The sequence below is a fragment of the Protobothrops mucrosquamatus genome, unplaced genomic scaffold (assembly GCF_001527695.2).
Source record: "Protobothrops mucrosquamatus isolate PMUCROS unplaced genomic scaffold, P.Mucros_1.0 scaffold2102, whole genome shotgun sequence".
NCBI classification, from domain to species: Eukaryota; Metazoa; Chordata; class Lepidosauria; order Squamata; family Viperidae; genus Protobothrops; species Protobothrops mucrosquamatus.
In genome coordinates, this window is record NW_015388204.1 from 163,297 (window position 1) to 184,268 (window position 20,972).

Genomic DNA, 20,972 nt, shown 5'->3' on the forward strand with positions numbered 1-20,972 from the left:
CATCTCCTTCCTTCTTTCCGTCTCATCCCTTCTTCCTTCCCTCCCTCCCCCTTCTTTCCCTTCCTTCCAATCCTTCCTTCTTTCCATCCCATCCCTTCTTTCTTCCCTCTCTTCACTACTTCTTACTCCTTTCGTTTCCTCTCCCCCCTTCCTTCTCCTTCCTTCCCTCCATCTTTCCCTTCCTTCCTTCCCTCCTTCCCTTCATCTCCTTCCTTCTTTCCACCCCATTCCTTCCTCCTTCCGTCTCCCCTCCTTCTTACTCCTTTCCTTTCTTTTCCTTCTTCCCTTCCTCCCTCCCAACCTTCCCATTCCTTCGCTCCATCTTTCCTTTCCTTCCTTCCCTCCATCTCCTTCTTTCCATCCCATCCCTTCCTTCCCTCCCTCTCTTCTATCTTTCCTTTCCTTTCCTTCCCTTCTTTCCATCTTTCTTCCTTCTTTCCATCCCATCCCATCCTCCTTCCTTCCCTCCCTTCCATCTATTTCCTTCCTTCTTTCCATCCCATCCCATCCCATCCCTTCTTCCTTCCCTCCCTCCCTCCCTTCCCTTCCCTCCTTACTCCTTTCCTTTCCTCTCTCCTCCCTTCCTTCTCCTTCCTTCCCTCCATCTCTTTCCCTTCCTTCCTTTCCTTCCCTCCATCTCCTTCTTTCCATCCCATCCCTTCCTCCCCTCTCTTCCCTACTTCTTACTCCTTTCCTTTCTCCTTTCCCTTTCCTTTCCTCCTTCCCTCCCTCCCTCCACTCCTTCTTTCTCTTCTCCTTTCCTTTCCTTTCCTTTCCTCTCCTTCCCTGTCCCCTCCCCTCCCTCCCTCATTTCACACCACCTGCTGACCAAATTAGCTTCACTCTCCAGTATGCACAATATACCAAATCACAAACCGGCTAACCTACAAAAACCTCCATCCAGGCGAGCGGCAAGCAGAGTCCGCAGGTCGGGCGAATCCAACCTCTGGACCCGGATCCGACCTGGCTAAGGGCCTTTTTTAAAGGCAGAGACGTGAGCGGCCACCGCCACCAGCCGTGGTATGGCTCTCCCGACCACGGACTCCTGCTCGCTTGCCTGGCCTAAGTGGGAAGACCCGGGAGACGGGTGTTAATTCTCCCCCCCTCCCCGGCAGGATCAGCGGAGAAGAGCACGCCGGCCGGACGAGCCCTCTCCCGCCGACGGAGGCGCTCCCCTTACCGCCCGACGTTGCGCGCCAAGGCCTCGCGGATCCCCCGTATGTCCCTCTGGGTCTGATCGATTTTTTCCACGGTCTGGAAGAGGCGGACGCTGAGCGCCTTCTTGGTGGTCTTGCTGGCGTGGTAGAGCTCTTTGCTGCTCCTCTCCAGGGGGGGAAGCGTCCCTTCCGGCTGCCCGCCAGCCTCCTGGCCCTGAAGCTTCTCGTTCAGAAAATCGAAGACGTTACGCGGCTTCGGGTTCTGCTGCCGGAGGCGGACCGCGTTCTTTCCTTTCGGCCTCCGTTTCCTGGCCTTGGATGGATCCGACTTGCCCTCCCTCTTCTTCTGCAGGATCTCCGCGCACTGGTCCAGCGATTTCCCCTTGGGGAGGACGACGGCCAATACGGGCTCAACCCTACCCTCGGAATTTTTGCCCAGACCTGCAAGGGAAAGAGGCAAGACAAGATAAAAAAAGATGTTGAGACTCTAGAAAGAGTGCAGAGAAGAGCAACAAAGATGATCAGGGGACTGGAGGCTAAAGCATATGAGGAACGGTTGCTGGAATTGGGTAGGTCTAGTTCAGTGGTGGCGAACCTATGGCATGGGTGCCAGAGGCGGCACTCAGAGCCCTCTCTGTGGGCACGCGCATCGTTGCCCCAGTCCTAGGCCTTCAGCTGGGTTTTATAAATCCTTTTCGCTTTAGGCCTCCGACGCCGTGTGCAAAAAAAAAAAAAAGGTTCAATCAATCAGTCAATTTCAACTTCTCGCGGGGAAAAAAAAAGATCTTGCAAAGTTGGAATTGATTGAACTTTTTAGTCCCACCCAGTCTGCTGTTATCACTGCAGCCACGCCCACCTAATGGGCCACACCCACCCAATGGGCCACGCCCACCCGGCACCCAACAAAGCATAAGTGGGTTTTGGGTTGCAGTTTGGGCACTCGGTCTCTACAAGGTTCGCCATCACTAGTCTAGTTTAATGAAGAGAAGGGTGAGGGGGGACATGATAGCAGTGTTCCAGTATCTCAGGGGCTGCCCCAAAGAAGAGGGAGTCAAGCTCTTCTCCAAAGCGCCTGAAGGCAGGACAAGAAGCAACGGATGGAAACCAATCAAGGAGAGAAGCAACCTGGAACTAAGGAGAAACTTCCTGACAGTTAGAACAATTAACCAGTGGAACAACCTGCCTCCAGAAGCGGTGAATGCTCCAACACTGGAAGTTTTTGAGAAGAGACTGGACAGCCATTTGTCCGAAATGGTATAGGGTTTCCTGCCTGAGCAGGGGGTTGGACTAGATGACCTCCAAGGTCCCTTCCAACTTTATTATTATTATTATTATTATTAAGGGTGCATGTGTGCAAGAAGAATCACAGCTGAGGCATCCATTGGGGGGGAAGAGCCTCCTTGGGGGTGCACACCTTGTTTCTCTCCCCCCCCCAGACCCACACTTACCTTTACCAAGCTCGTAACCCATCTGAGCCATAAGCTTGGAGCCAATGCCCCGGGTGTGGGCTTCCCAGCTGCCGAAGGACGAAAGGCAAGTGGAGGTCCCTTCTCCGTTCTCCGTGATGCTGCATTCAACGACTGGAGACAGGTGGGAGAGAGATTAGAGGCGGAAAGCGGCATTCTGGGAGTTGAAGTCCACCCATCTTAAAAGATGTTGGCTGGGGAATTCTGGGCATTGATTTTCACCCATCTTAAAGCCTGCTGGCTGGGGAATTCTGGGAGTTGAAATCCACCCATCTTAAAGGATGCTGGCTGGGGAATTCTGGGAGTTGAAATCCACCCATCTTAAAGCATGCTGGCTGGGGAATTGTGGCAGTTGAAGTCCATCCATCTTAAAAGATGCTGGCTGGGGAATTCTGGGAGTTGATTTCCACCCATCTCAAAGGATGCTGGCTGGGGAATTCTGGGCGTTGATTTCCACCCATCTTAAAGCATGCGGGTTGAGGAATTCTGGGAGTTGAAGTCCACTCAACTTAAAGCATGACTGGCTGGGGACTTCTGGGAGTTGAAATCCACCCATCGTAAAGGATGCCAGCTGGGGAATTCTGGGTGTTGAAGTCCACCCATCTTAAAGCCTGATGACTGGGGACTTCTGGGAGTTGAAGTCCACCCATCTTAAAGGATGCCGGCTGGGGAATTGTGGGTGTTGAAGTAATCAGTGCTAGAAGCGAGTGCGGTTTGTGGAGAGGAGGAGGAGAACTGTGGGGTCCTTGGTGCTCTCTGAGCTTGGTGGTTTTCTTGCAGACGTTGCATGACCCAACTAGGTAACATCATCAGGGCTAGAAGGGAGTGGGGGTCTGCTCTCTGTTTATGTATAAGTGGCTGGCCCTGTCAATGTGGGTGGGAGTGTTCTCGGCGGTCCCTTGATCAGGCTGTTGCTTACTGTTTGATTGTTTGAATGAGTGACCTGTTTAAACAAACAGCCCATTTGCAAGTTCTCTGTTTCAGACCCTAAAAAAGCCCTCTGTGCATGAACAGAGGAGGTCAGCCTTCGGGCCCCACGTCCCAAGGGATCTGGTGCCCTTCCTCTGAAGACAAAACTCAAGCCACCTTTTTAGAGCTCCGATGGCAGTTTAGAATGCAGCACAGGCAGTCCTTGACTTATAACAATTCGCTTAGTGACAGTTCGAATTTCCACGGCACAGAAAAAAATGACTTATGGCCGTTTTTCCCCACTTACGACCATTGCAGCATTCTCCCGTGGTCACGTGATCAAAATTCGGCCGCTTGGCAGCTGATTCGTATTTATGACGGTCGCAGAATCCTGGGGGGCTCATGTGATCCCCCTTCTGACAAGCAAAGTCAATGGGGGAAAGCCAGGTTCGCTTTATACCTGTGTTGCTAACTTAACAACTGCAGGGGTTCATTTAACAAATGGGGCACAACTCAGTTAGCGACTGCCTTGCTTAGCAATGGAAATGTTGGGCTCAACTGTGGTCGTAAGCCGAGGACTCCCTGTAGGGTGGCCAAAGGGGGATTTGGAAGGTCGAAGCAGCTGATTAGGAGCAAAATACAGTCGTGGCCAAAATTGTGGAAACCTTTTGAGAAAAGTGTACAGTAGAAATGCCACCTTTGGTTAAGTTTCCACCCATTTTTCTTCTGATTTCTTTATCACTGTAGCCTTGTTCACTTAATAATACTATTTTACATCGCTTTCTGGGCGACCAGTCAACTCTTTGCACCATGACTTTAATTTTATGATGTTTTGCAAGCTCACTCAACGAAAGAACACAAAAAACCCCAACCAGATTGATAGCCATCACATAACACACTGACAAATGTCCTCCTCTCAGCTTCAATACATGACATCAATAACTGGATCCTGCTGTGATCTGATTGGCTCATTGCCAAAACAAGATGACACCTGTAACCGAGAGATTTGTGAGTGCGAGTAACCGATGTTAGCCTACTTCCTTACGATGGACTCTAGTCGGATTCGTTCAACACGAAGGAAAAAGATCAATAAACCGATATCGAAATGTATCTTATGTCATGTCTATTAACTTGTTTGAAACAATGTAATACAAGAGCTAATTCAATAGAAAGGTAACTATATATTAAAATACATACTATTCCCCCCAAAAAGTGGTGTTATTAGCCATCAAACCTCAAAAATACACTTTTCCCAAAAGGATTCCACAATTTTGGCCACTACTGTACGTGCAGTAACTACAGGGCACTGGAAAAGTAAAAAAAAGTTGGAGTATCTTTTACCTTTAGCATACCCAGCACTATCCAACTCATCACCTTCGGACTCTGAGGAAGAAGAGGTCTCCTCACTACGGAGTGGAGGGATGACACCGTCCCCTTCCACCACCGCCTCCTTCAGGAGCAGCGAGTCAAATTTCACCGTGTAGTAACCGCTGTCAATGTCTGAGAAAGGAGAATTGAGATTATTCATTTTATTTACCTTCCGCCTTAATTATCGCTATAAATCACTCAAGGTGGTATGTGTATATGTATGTATACACACACACACACACACACACACACACACACGAGTACCTGGTGACTCAACTCCTTCGAAACTCATTGAATTTGATACTTTTTGTCCTGGGACTCATTGTTTGTTTGGTACTCGGCACACAAACTAGAATTTGTCGGTTTTTGGCTGCCTTGTGACTCACTACGTTATTCCTTATGGGGGAAAAAATATATTTTGGTACTCATTGTTTTCGGTTTTCACAATGCCGCCCGGAATCAATTAACGATGAGTTACGCAAAGTATTAGGACCGCTTTATAAAGTCCTAGTGAGACCACACCTGGAATACTACAGCCAATTTTGGTCACCATATCACAAAAATGATGTTGAGAGTTTGGAAAAAGTTCAGAGAAGAGCAACTAGGATGATCAAAGGCCTGGAGACTAAAACATACGAAGAACGGCTGCGGGATCTGGGTTTGACTAGTCTGAAGAAAAGAAAAAAAGGAGAGACATGATAGCAGCGTTCCAGTATCTGAGGGGCTGCCGCAAAGAAGAGGGGGCCAGGTTGTTCACCAAAGCACCAGAGGGAAGGACGAGAAACAATGGATGGAAACTAATCAAGGAGAGAAGCAACCTGGAATTAAGGAGAAACTTCCTGACAGTGAGGATAATCAACCAGTGGAACAGCTTGTCACCAGAAATCATGGGCACTCCATCACTGGAGGTTTTTAAGAAGAGACTGGACAATCACCTATCTCAGTGGTTCTCAACCTGTGGGTCGGGACCCCATTTGGGGTCGATCGACCATTTCACGGGGGTCGCCAAGCAAGGCTGTCCGCCATTTTTTTTGTCTGCCATTTTTTTTGTCCGCCATTTTTTTTCCCCTTTTCCGGCGGGTGCCTTACCTCCCTTGAGCTGGGCCAGCTGGTGGTCGGCCGGCTCCGTCTCTGCCGCTTGCCAGCTACGCCTCGGCCAGCGCAGGGGGCGGAACCACGCATGCGTGGCGCTCCCGGGCAGGGAAAGTCCTTGACTTACGACCGGTTGGGTAGTCCTCAACTTACGACCGGTTTAGTCCTCAACTTACGACCGGTTTAGTCCTCGACTTACAACCGGTTGGGGTTGCGGCATTAAAAAGGTTGAGAACCACTGACCTATCTGAAATGATGTAGCTTGTCCTGCTTGAGCAGGGGGCTGGACTAGAAGACCTCCAAGGTTCCTTCCATTCTATTCTATTCTATTCCATTCCATTCCATATTTCTATTTCTATTCTGCAATCTGTCTATTCTATTCTATTCTATTCTATTTCCATTCTATTCCATCTTCTTCCTGTTTCTATTCTATTCTATTCTATTCTATTCCTGTACTTGTACCTGTACCTGTACCTGTACCCAATACTTCCTTCTCCTATTTCCCCCACAACAAACAACCTGCAAAGTGTATTGGGCTGAGAGAGAGTGATTAGCCCAAAGCCACCCAGCTGATGTTCAGGCCTAAGGCAGGACTAGAACTCAAACTCTCCAGGTGATTGGCTAGCTGGGGAATTCTGGGATCTTAAAAGTCTTAAAATTGCCGAGATTGGGAAACCCTGAGTTAAAAGGACAGCCAAGAATGGGCCGCTTCAGGTCTCCGAAAGCTTCTAAATCAGTGAGCCAAGGAAACTTTAAAAAAAAAAAAAAAGCGAGCAAACTTGGAATATGGCAGCAAAGCTAGAAAAAAAATGTTATCTCTGGGCAGACCACCTTTGGATTTTATTAAAAGAGGAAATAAGCAACCAAATATGGATGCGATCAAGGAGAGAATCAAGGAGAGAGGCAGCCTAGAATTAAGGAGAAACTTCCTAACAGTGAGGACAATTAACCAGTGGAACAGCTTGCCACCAGACATTGTAGGTGCTTCATCACTGGAGATTTTAAAGAAGAGACTGGACAGCTATTTGTCTGAAATGGTATAGGATCTTCTTCTTGAGGTGGGGGTTGGACTAGAAGACCTCCAAGGTCCCTCCCACCTCTATTCTGATTAAGAGTAGCCAATTCTAGGCCAGAGTTCTATCTGTCCCAGGTGCGGCTGCCAGTGTCCAAGGCTCTTCATACAATGAAACCCATAGGGCAGGGGTAGGCCACCTTGGCTCTCTTATGGCTCGTGGACTTCAACTCCCAGAATTCCTGAGCCAGCATGGCTCAGCTTGGAAACTTTTCCCTTTCCCCTCAGCATGGCTGGCTCAGGAATTCTGGGAGTTGAAGTCCATGAGTCATAAAAGAGCCAAGGTTGCCTACCCCTGGTCTAAACCCAACATTGGGTCCTTCAGTGGCATCCTAGGACAGGGGTAGGCAACCTTGGCTCTTTTATGACTCGTGGACTTCAACTCCCAGANGGAAGGAAGGGAGATCAGGGATCACCCTGATCTCTGGGGGCAGTTCGTTCCAGAGGGTGGGTGCTCCCACAGAGAAGGCCCTCCCCCTTGGGGTCGCCAGCCGGCACTGTCTGGCTGACGGCACCCTGAGGAGACCCACTCTGTGGGAGCGTACAGGTCGGTGGGGGGTAATCTGTGGCAGGAGGCGGTCTCGAAGGTATCCAGGTCCGATGCCATGGAGCGCTTTAAAGATGATGGTCAACACCTTGAAGCGCACCCGGAAGGCCACAGGCAGCCAATGCAGCTCGCGCAGCAGCGGTGTTACATGGGAGCGACGAGTCCCTCCCAACACCGCCCGCGCGGCCGCATTTTGAACTAGCTGGAGCCTCCGGGTGCTCCTCAAGGGGAGCCCCATGTAGAGAGCATTACAGTAGTCCAGGCGGGAAGTGACAAGAGCATGAGTGGGTCTTATTTTTCGGGGAAACACGGTACGTGTCGGTTGCCAAATGTCTGAATTTTGATCACGTGGCCAAATTGAGGACAACTTGTAGAGCGATGTCCCAAGCAGCAAAATAGTAGAACAGTAGTCTCATCAAAAAGATCTGGGGTCTTCAAACGTGGCCCTTTTATGACTTGTGGACTTCAACTCCCAGAATTCCTCAGCCAGTAACGCTGGCTGAGGAATTCTGGGAGTTGACGTCTACAAATCATAAAAGGGCCACGATTGAAGACCCCTGATATAGATTGTTCCCACAGGACGTCGCCTGCATAACGAGACAAATGCCTCTTGCATATATCAGGAATCCCACCCCTTACCAGTTGATCTACTTACCGGCAATTCTCTTTAAATCGACACTTGTCATCCAGGAAAAAGGGGCACGGCTTTAAAGACTTGTGAGTTGGGTAGAGGTAGAGCACCCTAACTCCGGGCCCTCCATCTTCCAAGCACTCACTACCTACGATCATAGCATTGTGATACTCCAAGGTTCCCCAGGAACTGTAGTAAGGAGCTTTCACTTTCATTCCACTAGCTATTTCTTCTTCTTCTTCCTCCTCCTCCTCTTCTTCCTCCTGTTCTTCCTCTTCATCACCCGTTCCATCTCTGTCCTCCCGAGTTCTGAATGGACCATCCTCTCCGTCTATTTGTGCAATGGCTTCCTTAAAAGCAGCGTATTCGTCATCGGTGTTTGGACGGCCAGCTTCTCCAGGGCTCTGTTGAGGATGAGCGGATGAAGGCGTGGAAAGCACCTCTGTGTCTAAACTTGAGCAAAGCTTGCTTTTTTTCACAGACAGGAGGCTGGCTTCGGTCAGTTCGATCAGCTGCCTTAAATCAGCCTGCAGCTGGATTAGATCAGCCTGTTGTGTTGGGTCCAGCCCAGCCCCTAAAGCCAGGTCCACTTGCTCCAACTGAGCATTGTAAGTCTGAATGGCTGTTTCCAAGCTCTCCTCATCCATGGCTGGGCTCCTTCTTGGAGAATTCAGTTCATTTTCAGCTTAACAGGTAACCAAGAAATACAATATTTATCCAACAATAAGGACTGCACACTTTAGTTCATGGTTGGTGTTGGTTTTTTTACATCCAAGCTTATCTCACTGCAAGAAACACAGATAATTTTATGTTTACACTACTTTTCAGTAAAAGCTTCAAACATGCTGTACGATGGCATCTAAGACCTTGAGTCGGTTACAAAGCAGTATTACAGGTAGTTCTCAACTTACGACCACAATTGAGCTCAACATTTCCCTTGCAGAGCAAGGCAGTTGCTAAGTGGGTTGCGCCCCACTTTACCTCTTTTGTCACATTTCTTAAGTATATCATGTAGTTTGTCAGCAAACCTGGCTTCCCCCATTGACTTTGCTTGTCGGAAGCCAGCTGGGAAGGTTAGAAATGATATCCCATGACTCCAGGACAGTGCAACTGTCATAAGTACATGCCAGTTGCAAGCACCCAAATTTTGATCACCTGGCCATGAGGATGCTGCAATGGTCGTAATTGTGAAACCTGCTCCCGAGTCATTTTTTTCAGTGCTGTTTAAATTCAAGCGGTCACTAAAAAAAGGCTGTAAGTCGAGGACTACCTGTATCGAAAAATTATGAAGACAACATCTGAAAAGCACCAAGGTATTTATTCTGTCTTCTTAAAGAGGCAGGAAATTTGCAGTAAAATGTGCCCCCCGTGTTATGAATCCTGTCATAAGGGGAACAAAAGACCTGAAATGTCTTTTTAGGAAAGAAGGATCAACATTTCAAAGGAAAACCAAGTTAGAAAATCCAGTAGCCTTTTTTTGTCAGAAAAATATTAAACTTACTAAAGCAGTAACATACAAAGAAAACTTATATAAAATGTTTTATAGATGGCATATGACACCAGTTCACTTAGCGAAAATGTTTAAAAATTTATCGGATACATGTTGGAAATGTAAGCAAAAACCAGGTACTTATTATCATGCCTGGTGGACATGTTCTATTGTAAAAAAATATTGGTCTAAGATTCACAGATGGTTAGAAAAGATGATGAAAATCCAGATAGAATTTAAACCGGAACTGTTCCTGTTAGGTATATTAAGACCTAACTATGGCAAAGAAAATGATTATTTAATATTACATGTATTAACAGCTGCAAGAGTAGTATTTGCCCAATTTTGGAAAAATGAGAACCTACCATCAGACGAGATTATAATTTTGAAAATCCTAAGATTGTGCAGAAATGGACAGATTAACGTTAGAGATGAAGGAGAAACAAGATTCAATCTTTTATAAAACCTGGGGAAAATTTTATCAGTGGGTTGAAACACGTTAGAAGAAGAGATTTTAGAGTTTTATTATATTAAGTATTAAGGTTGATGATTGGAAATAGCTGTTATCAACTATGTTAATTATTTAAAGGAATATTAGTGTTTTACCAAATGTCAGTTGTAACTATACCGATTTATTCTTATAAATGTCTAGTATTATATAAACAATAATACTTAATATGAAGACCCGGACGACAGCTTGTTCGCTGGATTACGTATTTACTGTAGTTATCCACACCCTGTCCCCTTTATCCCAATTTTCCTGTACCCGCACCGACCCTACCTTTTCCCTACCCATATAAAATCTAATAAAATACATTTTTAAAAAAAAAAAAAAAAGAACAAGAAAATCCAAATAGTGTCGATTAAAAACTGCAACCAAGGTATAATTTCCCACCCTTCTTCTTCTGCTACTGGTGCGCCTTTTAATGAACAGCCAGTGAAATAATTCCTGATATGAAGGGATTAAAAAGCATATTCTTATTTTTAAGCGGCTGCTGTTAATAGCACAGGAGCAAAGGCAGTAAAAAAAAAGTGGCAACTCCAACTTGTCTCTGTGCACGGAGAAAAAAAATAGATGGTTTTTTTTTCTTTTATTCTTCTGGGCAGGGAGCTTGGGCTTCTGAGTCAGGCAGAAATTCAACCGGAAAAGCTCCAGCCCCCCCAAAAAGGGGTGGGTGGGAAGGATTTGCGAGCAGTTAGGAAGATGCCTCCTTCCAAGCTAGACCTTTCGTTTGCAGTTAACTCAGACCAGAAAGAGGGAAGTCTCAGCCCCACCGAAAGCACTGGACTCATCTCCCATCATCCACAGCCATATGGGTCCACTAGGATGGAGGACAATTGGCGTTGTAGTCCCGGGCTTCTGGACGGGGACCGACTGGAGACTTGCGAAAGCTCTCGCGCGCCACCCAAGCGACGGAAAGCGATTCACCAGCACGACCTCCCCGCCCCAACGACGGCCAGCTTTTCCCCTTTTTAGCACCCGACGACCGCCATGATGGTTCCCCCCCCCTTGAATCCGCCTCCGCTTCCGGTCTTCTATAGAGGCTTCCATGACCATAGAAAGAAGCCGACCGGAAATGGCTCCGCCTCCCTCTTCTTTTCTTCCTTGTCCATGGTTCCTCTCCGGCGAAGCCGACCGGAAATGGTCCCTCTTGCTCTTTCCTCCTTTGTCTATGGTTCGTGTCCGGCGAAGCCGACCGGAAATGGCTCCTCCTCTTTCTCTTTCCCCCCCCTTCCTTGTCTATGGTTCGTGTCCGGCGAAGCCGACCGGAAATGGCTCCGCCTCCCTCTTCTGTCCTTTCCCTGTCTATGGTTCCTGCCCGGCGACGCGGGAGAGGGCGCGGCGTGGTGGCGCAAAGGCTCATGGGGATCGTGGTCCTTTACAGGCAGGGGGAGGCCGTCGCCGGCGGGGACGGAGACTCCATTTCCCAGGCTACCCCTGGGCACGAGCAGGGCAGACTGAGGAAGAAGCCCATAAGGAAGGCGGCGAGTAGGAGCCGTTAACCGAATTCGCCCCCCTTTTGTAAAGTGCCCGGTAAGTCTCTTCCAGCGCCGACCGCCTCGGGGACAGCGAAGGGGAAAGCGGGACTACAATCCCCATCGCGCCGGTGGGGAAGTCATCTGGGTGGGTTGGACCCAGAGGCGGCTTGTTGAGGTTCCTCGGGCAAAGGAACTCTGTGCATGCTCAGGGGCCCACTTGACACTTCCCAGCAGACGTTGGGCAACCCATACATTTACATAAACGATAACGATAATAGCAGGATATATCCAGCTGGGCTAATGTTTTGTGTTTCCCTTCCAGTGGGATCTCCTGGTGGTCTCCCATCCAAATATTTATGGAGGGAGGTAACCTTCCCCCCCTTTCTTTAGAATAGATGATCTCTTGGTTCTCCCACTATTGTGTAGCCGCTTTGTTGAAGTACGAATGTCGGGGGAGAGATTTCTATTTATGCTGCCTCAAAGATAGGATATAAATGTAAAATACTCTTCACATGCTCAGGAGCTCTCTTTGTCTTGGTATGGGGGGGTGCCTGCCTGGTACCCTAATCCGTGGAGTGATATGGCCTTTTCTAAAGGAAGCTGGAAGGATTCAGGCTCCAAATTCAGCCTAGCCCAGCTTCCCCTCTCCCAGCCACTGAAAGAAAGAAAAAATATCTTTTTTTCATTTTTGCAGGGCCTACATTTCAGTAGGTCAGGCTTTCCCCCCATGCACAGACACCATTATTTGCTAGCCTCTTGAGAAACTGCAACTAAAAAAAAAAGGAATAATGCATTATGCAAACAAAATTAGTTTATTAAAGTCTTATGTATGCTTTGTAACACTTATAAATCCATCTTGTTGTTGTTAGTTGCGAAGTCATGTCCGACTCATTGTGACCCCATGGACCACGTTCCTCCAGGCCTTCCTGTCCTCTACCATCTTCTGGAGTCCATTGAAGCTCACGCCTCCTGCTTCAGTGACTCCCTCCAGCCACCTCCTTCTCTGTCGTCCCATTCTTCTCTTGCCCTCCATCTTTCCCAGCATCAGGCTCTTCTCCAGGGAGTCCTTCCTTCTCCTTAGGTGGCCAAAGTACTTGAGTTTCAACTTCAGGATCTGGCCTTCTAAAGAGCTGTCAGGGTTGATCTTCTCTAGGACTGACCGGTTTGATCGCCTTGCAGTCCAGGGGACTCGCAGGAGTCTTCTCCAGCACCAGAGTTCAAAGGCCTCCATTCTTTGGCGCTCAGCCTTTCTTATGGTCCAACTTTCACAGCCATGCATTGCAACTGGGAAAACCACGGCCTTGGCTATACGTACTTTTGTTGGCAGGGTGATGTCTCTGCTTTTTAGTATGCTGTCTAGATTTGCCATAGCTTTCCTCCCCAGGAGCAAGCGTCTTTTAATGTCTTGGCTGCAGTCCCCATCTGCGGTGATCTTGGAGCCCATCTTAAAAAAACAGTAAAAGGTGGCTCTTTCGCGCTCTGATGACTGTGTAGACCAGCTTCGCAACTTTAAGCTATCTAGAGTTCAGCCTTCAAATGGATGGTAAAAAAAGGCCTGTTTGTAGTGTTCTAGCATCGTGGGTTGGAAGCTGTTGATTCTGCCTTTCAGTTGTATTTTAATTATATTAGTTTACCATTTTGTTTGAAAACCAACTCTGACCAGTATACAATTGGAGTAGTGCAAACCCTAAGAAAGCAGGCAAAACACAGATAGTCCTCAGCTGTAATTCACTCTGGAATCATAGTTGTAAATTGTCATGGTCAGTAAGCAGGTCATCACACGTCCACGCCTAATTTTAATAACCCTTTCTTTTGGCAGCAGTCATTAAGCGAATGCTCAATTCCTGGCAAATAGATGGGGAAGAAATGGAGGTAGTGACAGATTTTATCTTCCTGGGCTCCAAGATCACCGCAGATGGGGACTGCAGCCAAGAAATTAAAAGACGCTTGCTCCTGGGGAGGAAAGCTATGGCAAATCTAGACAGCATATGAAAAAGCAGAGACATCACGCTGCCAACAAAAGTACGTATAGCCAAGGCCGTGGTTTTCCCAGTTGCAATGCATGGCTGTGAAAGTTGGACCATAAGAAAGGCTGAGCGCCAAAGAATGGAGGCCTTTGAACTCTGGTGCTGGAGAAGACTCCTGCGAGTCCCCTGGACTGCAAGGCGATCCAACCGGTCAGTCCTAGAGGAGATCAACCCCGTCTGCTCTTTAGAAGGCCAGATCCTGAAGTTGAAACTCAAGTACTTTGGCCACCTAATGAGAAGGAAGGACTCACCAGAGAAGAGCCTGATGCTGGGAAAGATGGAGGGCAAGAGAAGAAGGGGACAACAGAGAATGAGGTGGCTGGATGGAGTCACTGAAGCAGTAGGCGTGAGCTTCAATGGACTCCAGAAGATGGTAGAGGACAGGAAGGCCTGGAGGAACGTGGTCCATGGGGTCGTGATGGGTCGGACACGGCTTCGCAATTAACAACAACTACAACAATAGTTGTTAAGCAAATGCCAGAAGCCATTTAAAAAGTGTCAAAAATTGCAGCTTCTCCGTAAAACCCTCTTTTAAGGGTTCTAGATCAGAGGTACCCATCCTTTTGGGCACCAGGAACCGGTTCTGTGGAGAAAGGTTTTTCCGTGGACCACAGGGTGCATGGTTTTGTATGCTGCCTGCATCCCACGGATGGGGCTTTGCTTGTTTGTGCGGACCGGTCCCGGTCCACAGACCGGGGGTTGGGGACCCCTGCCATACCCTACACATTTATACTTTATGGCTCACGTAAGCCATCTCTTATCTTTAAAGGCAGCCTAAACACTTTCCCCCAAACAAATACAGCGTTTGTTTTTTAATCATAGTAGAAGCTGAAAGTCAACGAGCATCTGAGCAGTGACGAACCTGAACGAACGCCGGTAGCGTTTCGCTTTCCAGACATAGAGGGGGGAAAAAAGACTTTGAAATAAATATAATTCCCCCTTTCCCCCCCCCCATCTCGACAAAACAACGTGGGCTGTGTTCAGATGCCACATCTACAAAAGAAGCCACATCTTCTGGTTTAGAAGATATATACTGTGTAGGTGATGCCTGCTACACAATAGGAAAACCACACCACCTGCCATGGGACCTTTTCTTCCTCGTTAGGGTGCCGTTGTGGTTTTCCGCACCCTAAAGAGTGAGAAAGACGATGATGAACCGAGTGATTAGCTACATGCTGAGGGATTAAAATGGTAGGCTGGTTGTAACCCTGAAGTATTTGCAATTTAGCTCAACTGCTGATGACTGCCGGATCCATTCATTGTTGTTTTCTGAGCAGTGAGGCAACAATTGTGTTACTTCTGCTAAGTCTGCTTTGCGAGGGAAATTCTAGCCTTGGGTTTTTCTTTTTTCTTGAATTTTTTTTTAATTAATTTTCTAATTTTACATTTAAATATTTGAAAAGCAATGTGGCGGCTGAGTTGGTCAATAATTCAATAATATACAAATACTGTATCTTTTGTGATGGTTCTCTCCTGCTGATCTGGGCCAATACTTAGTTTTTCAAGGCCAGTTGAAAACTGGTAGCTGCTGCCACCTGTTGTACATGCTTCGATCATGTGTACGGTACTCTGGTTTTATGCACATAACGTCTCCCTCAAGTTTGCACTTCACACTTAGCGGAAGTGTCCATGCAGTTTCCTTGACAGCCACGTAGAATTGGTTTTACTACCAATTTTTCCAGTGTGTTAAAGGTAGGTCTCTAAAATTACAGAAGAGATTACAGGCAGTCCTCCATTTATGACTGCAGTTGAGAACAGAATTTCCGTTTGCAGAGCAAGACAGTTGTTAAGTGAGAGGCACCCAATTTTACTACCTTTGTAAGCTATGAGTTGTCAGTTATAACACCTGTATAATCACTTTGGGCCTAGACCAGTGGTGGCGAACCTATGGCACGGGTGCCAGAGGCGGCACTCAGGGCCCTCTCTGTGGGCACGCGCGCCGTCGCCCCAGTCCTAGGTCTTCAGCTGGGTTTTATAAAACCTTTTCGCTTTAGGCCTCTGCTGTCATGTGCAAAAAAAAAAAAGGTTCAATCAATCAGTCAATTTCAACTTCTCACGGGAAAAAAAAAGATCTTGCAAAGTTGGAATTGACTGATTGAACTTTTTAGTCCTACCCGGTCTACCGTTACCACCACAGCTACGCCCACCCAATGGGCCACATCCAACCAATGGGCCACACCCACCCGGCACCCGACGATGCATAAGTGGGTTTTGGGTTGCAGTTTGGGCACTTGGTCTCTAAAAGGTTTGCCATCACTGGCCTAGACCAAGAAAGGCAACAGAAAGTGGGAGAATGTGAGTTCTAGTCCCACCTTAGGCATGAAAGCCAGCTGGGTGACTTTGGGCCAATCACCAGGAGATGGTGAGTTCTAGTCCCACCTTAGGCATGAAAGCCAGTAGGGTGACTTTGGACCAATCACCAGGAGACTGTGAGTTCTAGTCCTGCCTTAGACATGAAAGCCAGTAGGGTGACTTTGGGCCAATCACCAGGAGACTGTGAGTTCTAGTCCCGCCTTAGGCATGAAAGCCACTAGAGTGACTTTTGGTCAATCACCAGGAGACAGTGAATTCTAGTCCCTCCTTAGACATGAAAGCCAGCTGGGTGACTTTGGGCCAATCACCAGGAGACGGTGAGTTCTAGTTCTGCCTTAGACACGAAAGCCGACTGAGTGACTTTCAGCCAGTCACCAGGACATGGTGAATTCTAGTCCCACCTTAGGCACCTTAGATGTGGTTGAAGCTGGGATACAAATAAATAAATATAAAAGTAACACCTTACTCTGCTCACACAGTTCCCTTATTTTAGAAAGTCTTGGGAAAATAACCACCCCATCATTTGGTGAATCTCCGATAAGTCTCCGTTTCTTTTCATTTACGAGGGAAATTTTTGCCTAGGTTTGGATCAGGAAGCAGTATCAGGGGGGAAAACAAAGATCTTTTGGCTGACCAAATTTTTTGTCGTCTTTGTTTACAGGAGCACAATGTACACACTGCTTTCCGGGCTTTACAAGTATATGTTCCGGCGAGATGAATACTGCATCTTAATCCTGGGATTGGACAATGCTGGAAAAACGGTGTGTATCTAGGCTTGTTCGTAGAAATGGGAAAAATCTCCCGGGTTCCTCCCCTTCACCGTGCTTGTGTTGGTTTATTCCTAGTCATAACTCCTGCAGAAGCTGTGAATGCTCCAACACTGGAGGTTTTTAAGAAGAGATTGGACATTCATTTGTCTGAAACAGTATAGGGCAGGGGTAGGCAACCTTGGCTCTTTTATGACTCGTGGACTTCAACTCCCAGAATTCCTGAGCCAGCCATGCTGAGGGGAAATGGAGAGGTTGCCATGCTGAGCCATGCTGGCTCAGGAATTCTGGGAGTTGAAGTCCACAAGTCATAAAAGAGCCAAGGTTGCCTACTCCTGGTATAGGGTTTCCTGCCTGAGTAGGGGGTTGGACTAGATGACCACCAAGGTCCCTTCCAACTTTTATTATTATTATAGATCATTGCACAGTCAGCCAGATGTTCAGACTAGATTTCACATTTTTGTCTACCTATCGAGTCCTTACCCAGGACCTGGGATAGGCAGATGTGGATGTTTGATAGTATTACAGATCTCGTCGCAGGATGGAAGCAGTTCCTAGTAAGGCTGCCTTTTGCAATTGACTAATGGTGAATTTGTCAATGCCGATGATGGTGTTCAAGTGGTGCTCCAGTTGTTTTGGGATTGCATCCAAGGCGCCTATTACTATTGGTACTACCCTTGCTTGCCTTTGCCACAGTCTTTCTATTTCTATTTGTAGGTCTTTGTATTTTGTTATCTTCTCCAATTCTTTATAATTATTCATTATTACTACTACTACTACTACTACTACTACTACTACTACTACTATTATTATTATTAAATGGTTATTAAATTATTCTTAATTTAACAATTTATTATTTAACAATTTATTATTATTAATAAATTGTTCTGAGACGACAAGATTCCTTTTTGCTTAATCTCAAGATCCTGAATTTGCAGTTGTTTTTTTTTTCTCGGTTCCCCAGCAGTCAACAAATACAAACAATTTGAGTTTTGCTTTTTTCCTTTTCTTTCTTTTTTTTTCTTCCTCCAGACCTTTCTTGAACAGACGAAAACGAGATTCAACAAGACCTACAAAGGGATGAGTTTATCTAAAATCACAACCACTGTCGGTTTGAACAGTAAGTTGATCCCGATTGTGGGCGAAGGCGAGTTAGTGACAACCGAACATTTGCCACGGATTGGCATTACACAAAGCTGAGGTGGTCACCCAACAGATGCTGAGGAGACAAAAATGTAACCCAGTCAATATGCATTCATATTGAGGGGGAATCTCTCTCAACTGTGGGGTCCTTGGTGCTCTCTGAGCTGGGCTGTTGTCTTGCAGACGTTTCATTACCAAACTAAGGAACATCATCAGTGCTAGAGGGGAGGGGAGTTTGTGGAGAGGAGGAGGAGGAATAGGACTGTGAGGTCCTAAACAACTGGGTTGTTTTCTTGCAGACGTTTCATTACCAAACTAGGAAACATCATCAGTGGGAGGAGGAGGAGGAGGAGGAAGAGGAAGAGGAGGAGGAGGAGGAGGAGGAATAGGACTGTGGGGCCCTTGGTGCTCTCTGAGCTGGGTTGTTTTCTTGCAGACGTTTCATTACCAAACTAGGTAACATCATCGGTACTAGAGGGGAGTGGGGTTTGTGGAGAGGAGGAGGAGGAATAGGATTGTGAGGTCCAAATCAACTGGGTTGTTTTCTTGCAGACATTTAATTACCAAACTAGGGAACATCATCAGTAGTAGTAGTAGGAGGAATAGGACTGTGGGATCCTTGGTGCTCTCTGAGCTTGGTTGTTTTCTTGCAGACGTTTCATGACCCAACTAGGTAACATCATCAGTGCTGGAAGGGAGTGAGATTTATGGAGAGGAGGAGGAGGAATAGTCGTAATGCAGAAAAAAAACACGTGCGCACTGAATTGTCCTGCTTATATCTCCTAGTTGGCACCATAGACGTCGGGAAAGCTCGGCTGATGTTTTGGGACCTAGGGGGACAGGAAGAGCTTCAATCTCTTTGGGACAAGGTAAGGTGGAGAGATACGACTACAGAACTATACGGTCCTTAAACAAATCAGTGGTGGATTATGGACGCCATTTTGATGAAACCGGACGTAAATATCAGTTTCATAAACCACGATGTAAAAAAGATGTTGAGACTCTAGAAAGAGTACAGAGAAGAGCAACAAAGATGATTAGGGGACTGGAGACTAAAACATAGAAGGAACGGCTGCTGGAATTGGGTACGTCTAGTTTAACGAAGAGAAGGACGAGGGGAGACATGATAGCAGCGTTCCAATCTCTCAGGGGCTGCCCCAAAGAAGAGGGGGTCAAGCTATTCTCCAAAGCGCCTGAAGGCAGGACAAGAAGCAACGGGTGGAAACTAACCAAAGAGAGAAGCAACGTAGAACTAAGGAGAAACTTCCTGACAGTTAGAACAATTAACCAGTGGAACCACCTGCCTCCAGAAGTGGTGAATGCTCCAACACTGGAAGTTTTCAAGAAGAGACTGGACAGCCATCTGTCTGAAATGGTATAGGGTTTCCTGCCTGATGAGGGGGTTGGACTAGATGACCTCCAAGGTCCCTTCCAACTTTATTATTATTATTATTATTATTATTATCATCATCATCATCATCATCATTATAAAAACATTCTCATGTGACTGTTGGACGCTGCAAGGGGTGGTAAATGTGACCCAGTTGCTGCGCCGCTAGTGTTCAGTCACGTGACCGCAATGTGAGGGGGCAGAACCGTTGGAAGTTTGAATCCAAATCCAGGTAGGACTGTTAGAAATTCAAATGGCCACTAAACAACCGATTGTATGTTGAGCACCAACCTGTGTACAGTTTCCTTTGGGGGTGTTGAAATGTTGACTCTTTCCAGTCCGTTAGCTATTGAGATACTCTCCAGATATGTTGGCATAGCTCAGTTAGATATGAACTGTGTTAATAAATTAATATGTCTAACTAAGTTATTAGTAGATGTTTGAAATGGTACAGGGTCTCCTGCTTGAGCAGGGGGTTGGACTAGAAGACCTCCCAGGTCCCTTCCAGCTCTAGTTTGATTAATTTTACTGTTCCTTCTTTGGTTTCTTGACATATTTCAGTGGTTAATTCCATATGGGTAATGACTGGAGTGCTGATCTCACAATATTTTAGTATTAGAGGTTTTTGTAAGTAGGGAATATCTTCTAAAAGGCCAGGGGGTCCAACCCTGGCAACTTTAAGACTTATGGACTTCAATTCCCAGAATTCCCCATGCTAGCTGCGGAATTCTGGGAGTTGAAGGCTGCAGGTGTTAAAAGTTGTGAAGATTGGACACCCCAGTTCTAAGTTATCTTGAATGTTGATGGCTCTATTCTTTCTTTGAATCTGTCTCTCTGTTTCTTTCTTTCTTTCTTTCTTTTTCTTTCTCTCTCTGTCTCTCTTTCGTCTGACTATGCTACGCAGCTTGCCGAGATCATTCTAGGCAACTTACACTCATACCATTAAAATACCACACATAACATTAAAAGAATAAACAAGAACCCTACTTTTGAAACGTTTAATTTTCAACGTTTAACATTTTTTATTGTTTATGGTATTACTTTAGGGTTTTAATCATAAGGCATGCTTTAATGTAGATTTGCATTAAAGAATAAAACGTAATAATGGAAGCAAAGTCCAGAAGGAACATCGAAGACGTTCTGAAGGGTTGCGACGTAACGTGTGAAAGCTTAAAGCTCCCTTAACCGACTCCAGTTTGTTTTGCTTTTTATGTGGCCTCAGTATTACGCAGAGTCCCATGGTATCATTTATATAATCGACTCCACCGATGAGGAGAGGCTGTCGGAATCCAAGCGAGCTTTTGGTAAGTGTGTGTGTGTGTGTGTGTGTAAGAGAGAGAGCATGGATGTGCCTTTGCTAGCAGAGAAAACAACAGCAAGCATTAAATCCAGATCTTGGAGGTTGGACATGTCTTCAGGAGTTACTGTTTTCCTCCCTGCAACGAGGGAATTCCATTGCAGAAATTGCCAACAGCCAGTTTGGTGTAATGGTTAAGATGTTGGCCTAGGAACAAGGAGGCAGTGAGTTCTAGTCCCGCCTTAGGCATGAAAGCCGGCTGGGTGACTTTGGGCCAATCACCAGGAGACGGTGAGTTCTAGTCCCGCCTTAGGCATGAAAGCC

The 20,972-nt window shown here is 46.7% G+C and overlaps 2 protein-coding genes across 2 annotated transcripts in view; one reads left to right on the top strand and one right to left on the bottom strand.

Moving 5' to 3' along the window:
• ZGPAT (zinc finger CCCH-type and G-patch domain containing) overlaps window positions 1-9,011 on the bottom strand; it is a 10,498-nt gene extending 1,487 nt beyond the window's left edge. Inside the window, exons 1-4 of the mRNA XM_015824075.2 lie at window positions 8,271-9,011; window positions 4,874-5,032; window positions 2,606-2,737; window positions 1,181-1,598 (exon numbers count right to left, since the gene is read on the bottom strand). Of these exons, the coding sequence (XP_015679561.1) occupies window positions 1,181-1,598; window positions 2,606-2,737; window positions 4,874-5,032; window positions 8,271-8,889 (1,328 nt within the window). The 5' untranslated portion in view covers window positions 8,890-9,011. The remainder of the gene's footprint in view (window positions 1-1,180; window positions 1,599-2,605; window positions 2,738-4,873; window positions 5,033-8,270) is intronic.
• A 2,645-nt stretch (window positions 9,012-11,656) lies between these two features.
• ARFRP1 (ADP ribosylation factor related protein 1) overlaps window positions 11,657-20,972 on the top strand; it is a 22,072-nt gene continuing 12,756 nt past the window's right edge. Inside the window, exons 1-5 of the mRNA XM_015824077.1 lie at window positions 11,657-11,766; window positions 16,713-16,812; window positions 17,851-17,938; window positions 18,748-18,830; window positions 20,574-20,655. Of these exons, the coding sequence (XP_015679563.1) occupies window positions 16,720-16,812; window positions 17,851-17,938; window positions 18,748-18,830; window positions 20,574-20,655 (346 nt within the window). The 5' untranslated portion in view covers window positions 11,657-11,766; window positions 16,713-16,719. The remainder of the gene's footprint in view (window positions 11,767-16,712; window positions 16,813-17,850; window positions 17,939-18,747; window positions 18,831-20,573; window positions 20,656-20,972) is intronic.